Source organism: Penaeus chinensis, chromosome 35, assembly GCF_019202785.1.
Source record: "Penaeus chinensis breed Huanghai No. 1 chromosome 35, ASM1920278v2, whole genome shotgun sequence".
Lineage (NCBI taxonomy): Eukaryota > Metazoa > Arthropoda > Malacostraca > Decapoda > Penaeidae > Penaeus > Penaeus chinensis.
In genome coordinates this window covers 9,597,702-9,605,201 of record NC_061853.1, presented here as the reverse complement: position 1 = coordinate 9,605,201, position 7,500 = coordinate 9,597,702, and the positions used below count along the sequence as shown (strand labels likewise).

The following is a 7,500-nucleotide window of genomic DNA, read 5'->3' as shown; positions in this document are numbered from 1 at the left end:
AGGGGATCTTTGGGGCCCTCTGATACTCTGCACATTTCTTGCCATGTAAGTATCAGCTGCTGTGGCTTTGTTCTTTGTTGCTGTGTTGTCTTTTTTTCTGTCTCTCTCTTTCTTTGGGAATCTTGTCATTGTATTTTTTCGTTGTTTCTTTCTTTCTTTTCTTAAGAAAGAAATTAAGTGATGGGAAGTGTTTTGCATTGAGAATAGAATCAAAACCAAATGAGGAATTTTATGACTCGTATTGCATCAGTGAGTCAAGTGTTTGTAACCAAAGAGAAACCTGTATTATTATTGGGATCTGTCTCTTCCCCACACACACACACAGTAATGCTAGATATGCTATAATGATTTCCACTAATTATTTTTTTGTAATTTTGAAACTCCTTTGGCCACACAGGATGGTCCAGGGCTCAGAAGATGCTGATAGTAGTGATGGAGGGCCAGAGTTCGCACAAGTGTTTGTCATCGTGTGGGTCGGTGCAGCAGTCGTCACTATGAACACTAAGCTCCTAGGAGGAACCATGTGAGTGCTACAGATATTTTGGATTTGCCTTTTGTTTTTATTTGAATCAATTTTATATATTATTATTGTTGTTGCTGTTGTTGTTTTTTTTTATAGATATTTGCGCTTATTCTTTATGTACTTTATTTCTTTCTTTGTTTTCGTGTTTATTTTGATAGACATTGAATGCAGTGCTACCATTAACTGGTCCTTTACTTTACTTTGGCTTTCTTTTGACCCTTTCTTTCATTGAGGCCTAGAAGGAAGGTTTAGTTAAACCTCTCTCACTGTTATTTATTTTTTATATTATTAACATTGATAATTGAAATATATTTTATTTTTGCTGAAAATCAAAATATTGTTTATATATGCCAACATTGAATTAATATTATTAGATGATGATTGGTTTGATGATTGATAGTTGATTTAATGCCTCTCTTATCCACAAACTGTAATTCTTTAGCACTGATTTGCTTGTTACAAAAAGTGTAAAAGCAAAAGTTTGTGTCACTGAAGTATTTATACTTTATATTTATTATTAATATAAGTTTATTTTTGTCCTTTATTTTTATAGATCCTGAACTCATAATATATGTATTAGATATCACTGCATATTATTTGTTTGATTATTGATTTCTTACAATGACTTGAATATTCATTACTTATCTATTAATATCTGTATCCGGATGCTTCTCTGCCCACACATTGCCCCAAATCCAGGCAGTAGGCGTACTTGAGAGGCCACAGGTGTGCAATTTGTAATCTGGGTATACACAAACACTCGTACGGTGACAAGACTCTGTGCCTGCCATTTTCCAATTTGTCCTTTGATTTGCTTTATCTATAAAAGACTGTTTTCCTTGCACACTTTCCATGAATATTCCATAACTCTGCAGTAATAATAAAAATAATATTTAAATTTTTTGGTAATTTTCTGTTTTCTGTAATACAACCTTAACCACTGGTCACTGTGTCCAGGAATAGGATCCTTAGCATGGAAATAGCATCCCTCCTAGAGCCATTGCTCTTCCAGTGGTCAGTCATTCCCATCACCCTGGCCTTCAGCCAGAATTCTCATGACAATAAGTTCCTTTCACCCCAGCCCTCTGACAATTTTTTCCATGATACCATGTTCACATGACCAGCCCCTCAAGCCAAATATTTGCAGGACGTGATCGTCACACCATCAAGACCATAGGTGTTAATGAAGCTTGTATGGTTCAGTCTCCCTCCTCCTCTTGCTGTTTTCTTCTTTTCGTCTCTTTGTTTTCTCCTTTTTTATTCTACACCCCCTCCTACTCCTCCTCCCCTCTTTCTTTTCTCCTCCTCCTCCCTCTCCTCTCCTCTCCTCTCCTCTCCTCTCCTCTCCTTCCTCTTTTGCCTTTTTTCTTTCTGTCTTTCTTTTCCTTCCTCCCCCTCCTCATCATCACTCTCCTCTTCTTTCTCTTTTCCCTTCTTCACTTAATTTTTTCTTATTCTTTCCCTCTTTTTCCTGTTCCTCCTTTAGGGTTACTGAAATGAACTCCCTTCCTTCCAGATCCTTCTTCCAGTCTGTGTGTGTCCTGGGCTACTGCCTCTTGCCATGCTGCGGTTCCCTCATCCTATGTCGCCTCATTCTCATCGCCACGCAGAACAAGCTCCTTTTCATCCTCAGATTCATCGCCACAGTCATCGGTTTTGTCTGGGCAACCTTTGGTAAGTTATTTTGCTGTTCTGTTTTTTTTTTTTTTTTTTTTTTTCATTGTTTTTTGTACCTCTTAGGATTTGTGATGTACTCTGTTTTATAACTATTTTTTTTATATTGTAAGTTATTGTTTGGTGTGTTAGATTTTATTTTTGAGTGTGTTGCTTCTTTTCCTTGTTATTGTTTTACCCCTGTCTTTCCTCCTTCTAAACCTTCCTTTCCTTCTTTTCTTTCTTCATCTTTACTTTGTTTTCCCCCTCCTCCTTTTCCTCCTCCTCCTTCTTTTCCTCCTCCTCCTCCTCCTCCTTTTCCTTATCCTCCTCCTCCTTTTCCTTTTCCTCCTCCTCCTTCTTTTCCTCGTCCTCCTCCTCCTCCTCCTCCTCCTCCTCCTCCTCCTCCTCCTCCTTCTTTTCCTCCTCCTCCTCCTTCTCCTCTTCCTCCTCCTTTCCTACTCCTCCTCCTCCTCCTCCTCCTCCTCCTCCTCCTCCTCCTCCTCCTCCTCCTCCTCCTCCTCCTCCTCCTCCCCCCCCCCCCCCCTTTCCATCCTCCGTCTTCCCTTTCCATCCGCCGTCTTCCCTTTCCATCCTCCGTCTTCCCTTTCCATCCTCCTCCTCCTGCTCCTCCTCCTGCCTGTTTTAAAAGAAAAGCAAGTATAAAGAAATAGAACATCCAGTATCATTTAAATTTTCTGATCATATATGCCAGCTTTAACCCAATGCCGCATGGAAAATATAGTGTTCACGGTAATGTTTTTTTGTGGAATATCTCTACACATAGATGGCTCTATAAGTGGTCAGCCACCAGGGGTCCATTGGTAGACCTCATGACCTCACCTGATTTCACCATTCCATGAATTTTGGGATTTTTTTTTAATTTTTTTTTTTTTTATGAATGCTATCAATATAGATGCTGTTGTTATTATTACAGACATTATAATTATTATAATGTTTTTGAGATTACTACTGGCAATATAAGATACAAGAAGATATTTCTAAAATTGAATGAAAATGGTAACACAAACATATTTCCAGAAATCAAGGAAAATGGTAAGCAGGTGAGACAAGTAGTATCTGCCCCTCATCTTCGTCCTTCCCCCCCCTCCCCCTCACCCCATCTGCACCTCCACCTCCACTTCTGACTCCTTTTCCTTTCTTCATCTTTTTCTACTTTTTCTTTTTCTTTGTCACTTCTTCCTCCCTGGTGACTAAGTACCTGTGGAGCTATATGTGTGTAAAGACCTATGGATGAAGGCAATGTGACCATCACATCTTGAAAAATGGCTTGAGCGCTAAGTGACATGAACATGGCACCAAGGAAAAGTTTGGCTGATGGGCGGGGTGATGGGAACCTGCCATCATGTGAATTTCAACTGAAGGCCAGGGTGACACAAATGACTAATGCACAAAGCCCTTGGAAGGTGATTAGACTAAGTGGGCATTTAGGAAGGAGCTCTTGCATTATTTCTATTTGTAAATGAGTGTGGAATGTACCAATGACTGGATTCAGCATATCAAATTATAGATATAGATATTCGAAAATGTCCAAAAAGCAAAAAAATGCTTGTGCAGAAAAAGAGAACATTTTGAAGAGGAAGCAATGAGTCTTAACACTGCACATGTTCATGTGCATCCTACCTACAAGCCACACACCCATGAGAGTGGCCACTCAAGTAAGCCTAATGCCCAGATTTTGGGCAACATGTGGGCAATGAATCTATTAGATCCAAGGGGTTAATGTACTAAAGTCACGGTGGGCATCTCCAGTGGCATCAAGTTAATATAATCAATAGGTCATAAGAAAACTAGTGGAGTTAATGAACAGTAACCTTGAGAAGAAGCAAATGCTATTACTCAGAAATGTGGCGCGCGGCTGTACGCAGCGGTGGCACGCCAAAGCGCTACGAGCTGGTGATTCGGCTTGATGTACTGAACTCCCACGCTCAAAGTCGGAGCGTTGCCATTGATCACCAGAGATTTTTTTTAGTTTTCTTCACCCGTCACCAAGGGGTTAATTATCAAAGGTAACACCCCTGCCAACTACCACTCTACTTCTATTTCAAGAGAAAAAGAAAAAACAAATATGGTAAACTTTCCAATTATATATGCCAGTTTTAATGTAGTCAAAGATTCAGGAAAGACAATTACAAATTAATGAGGAGTAAACTTCATAAGAATTGATATTAAGGCTCAAGTAAAATGTTATTATAATTACCAGTCAAGAACAGCCCTGCCAACCATGTGATTAAACTTTGGGAGGGGACAGGGCCTCATATATATCCAGATTGAATATACTATACTGCTACTACTCCCCACTTCCTAATCTTCCTGGTAATCCTCCGGATTAACCTCCTCTTCCTCTTCCTTCTCTTTTTCCTCTACCTCCTCTTCTTCCACTTCCTTGCCCTCCTGACCTCTCCCCCTCTTTCCTCCCCTCTTCCTGCTCCCCTCCTTCTTCTTTTCTTTCACCTTCTCCTTTTCCTTTTCCCCCTCTTCTTTCTCCTCCTTCACCTGCCCTTCTTCCTCTTCCTCATCCCCCTCCCCCTCCCCACCTCCTCTTCCTCTTCCTCCTTGCCCTCCTCCCCTCCCCTCCCTACCCTCTTCTACTCCCCCTCCCCCTCCTCCTCCCCATCTCCCATCTCCCATCTCCTCATCCTCATCCTTCTGCTTTCTCCTCCTCCTCCTCTTCCTCCTCCTCACCCTTCTCCTACTCCTACTCCTCTTCCTTTGCCACCACCTCCACCTTCACCTCCATCTCTCCTGCTTTCTCCTTTTTTCTTCTCTTTCTTCTTCTAGTTTTTCATTTTTACTTCTCCTCCTCCTCCTCCTATTCCTCTCCCCCTCCTCCCCCATCTGCACCTCCACCTGCACTTCTAACTACTCCTCACTTTTTCTTCTCTTTCTACTTTTTTCCTGTGTCTTCTTCCTCCTCCGCCTCCTCCTCTTGGTTTTGTTGTATTATTTTAGTAATATGCATTTTGTATAACCAAATTCATAATAATGAATACTGCAGCAGTAATAATCATGTTAAAGAGAATTGTTTGAAAGTTATGGTAATTTTTCTTAATGATAGATGAACATATTAATGGTGATGGTGGTGATAATATTGATGATGATAAGGAAGTATGGACTACTAGATTTTCCTTTTTGTAATATTAGACAGTGATAATAGTAATAATAATTATAATATTCCTAATCCTGTATTTTATCCCTTCATCCCCCAGCGGCAATGGTATTCCTAGGTGACAGCCAGCCCAGTACGAGGAAGGCCCTGGCTGTGTACCCCATCCTGCTCTTCTACTTTGTGATATCATGGTTGATCTTGTCGCACACAAATGTCTGAGGGTCCAAGTGTTTTTTATTTGAGGTCTTTTGCTAGCTGGAGAGGTGTATGTAGTGTTAGGATTGTTATAGATTTTTTTCTTTCCTGAGTTCTTTTTCATTTTAGTGTGTTAGATTGTGAGTGTATATGTGTGTGTGTCTGTGTAACAAGTTTTGAGTGCAAGTAATTTGACCTCAGATGAGATTTTTTTTTTTTCTTCTTTTTTTTCTCTCTATATATGTGGGTAGCATGAATGATGTGATAATTCAAGAGGATGGTCATTGAGTGGGAGTCAGAGAAGGAGACAAATCTCTCTCTGCCTGAGTGCAGTTTGTTTTGCCCAGATCAAACCAGAGGCAGTTTTTTTAATTCCAGTTTGATGCAAACTCTGTTTATGAAAGCTGTATTTTGAAAATGTTTTCTGTGGAGAATAACAGTGGGACATTTCTCATCATTTTCACATGTGTAATTTATCCTTCCTGCTTTTCATGTTACCTTTTTCCTTTATTTTCCTTTTTCCCCATTTTCCTCTTTCCTTTTCATCTCCTCTTCCTCTCAGTGCTTGTTATGAAGTGTGTAACTTTGGCTCTCTTTTCCACAGCATTGTTGTATTGTATATAGGCATTAATATATATATATATATGAAAATCATTCTTTATCTCTCTCTTTGGGGGGAAGCCTTTTGCTGGCCTGGAAGGGATGCATAATAGTCATTATTCACTTTTAAGAGTCATTTTTTTCTGAGTGCTGAATTTAGATTTTAAAATCATTATGATTTTACATATATTATTTTTATCATTATATTTTTTTTTCTTCTTTGTGGTGACATGGAAACATTAATCATGGCATGCATCAGTGCAGGGATGTAAGAGTGTGAAAGAAGGAAATAAAAAAGGAAAAAGATTTATATACTGCATTTAATATAGTCTTGTTTAGAATTGCCTTCGTGTTTGTGAACATTCCATAACATATATTATAGATTAATCATATACAAAAGAGAGTTTAAGGGATTTTTTCAGGTGAAAGTAAAATACATACTTTTTTTCCATAGTCTCTCTATGTATCCCTGTCTTTGAGGCCTTTCCAGCATAAAACAAACAAACAAACAAATACACAAATATAAGGAGATAGGAATACAAAGAACAAGGAAAACAAGCATACTTGTAAATAGATAAACAAACAAACAAACAAGAATACAAGCAGACAGACCCCCAAGCAAAACATAATTGACTGCAGCTTGTATGACTCTTACTTTAACTTCATGTGTTCTTTGCTTGCTTTAAAATACCCACAACATTTGTTCTTCCAGATGTAAATTCAATGTTGTTTTTTCAGCTCACAATTAAGTTGTGCATTTGTGCGTGTGTGTTTGTGTGTGTGCACATTTCAAGTGACAAATTTGGTCATGAAATAATGACACTACTGTTGTTTTTGATGCTATTTATTATTACTATTACTATTACTATTAGTCTCTGTTTGAATATATATATATATTTGGAAACATTTATAGACTTTGGTTGTTTTGGAGCACATAATCTTTTTACCAAGAATTGTATACTTGACAAGAAAATACAAATTGAAAAGTGTTTGATACACAGACGGAAGTACTTTTCCAGTCTTTCTCTCTTTCTCAGTTAGTGTGTGTCACTGACAAAGATTATGCAGATTATTAAGGTTATTATTTGAATCAGGATTGCATTGCCAATGTTTAATTGATTGTTTAATGGTTGAAATTTGATATTTGATTATTATACTACTTCTACTCTTGAACGATTCTCTCTCTCTTTTAAATATTTTTCTTCTTTATCAGCTCTTATGATATATCAGTTGATTATGATATTCATAATAATTTTCTGTTCTAATATATTGTTATTTTCATCAGATGATGCTATCTTCTCAATAAAGTAATTTTAAAATGTTCAGATTTTTATTATTTTCCATTTCTGTAACTCATTTTACTCGGGGGATATGGATAACTTGCCTTGAAAAAATGACT

At 38.1% G+C, this 7,500-nt stretch overlaps 1 protein-coding gene across 3 annotated transcripts in view; it reads left to right on the top strand.

Annotated features, from left to right (window-relative positions):
- LOC125044270 (protein YIPF6-like) overlaps nt 1–7,424 on the top strand; it is a 17,735-nt gene extending 10,311 nt beyond the window's left edge. For all 3 annotated transcript variants that reach the window (XM_047640852.1, XM_047640850.1, XM_047640853.1), the window contains 4 exons: nt 3–45; nt 398–523; nt 2,040–2,197; nt 5,407–7,424. In XM_047640852.1, coding sequence (XP_047496808.1) covers nt 3–45; nt 398–523; nt 2,040–2,197; nt 5,407–5,525 — 446 coding nt within the window. In that variant the 3' untranslated portion in view covers nt 5,526–7,424. The remainder of the gene's footprint in view (nt 1–2; nt 46–397; nt 524–2,039; nt 2,198–5,406) is intronic.
- The last annotated feature ends 76 nt before the right edge of the window (nt 7,425–7,500 follow it).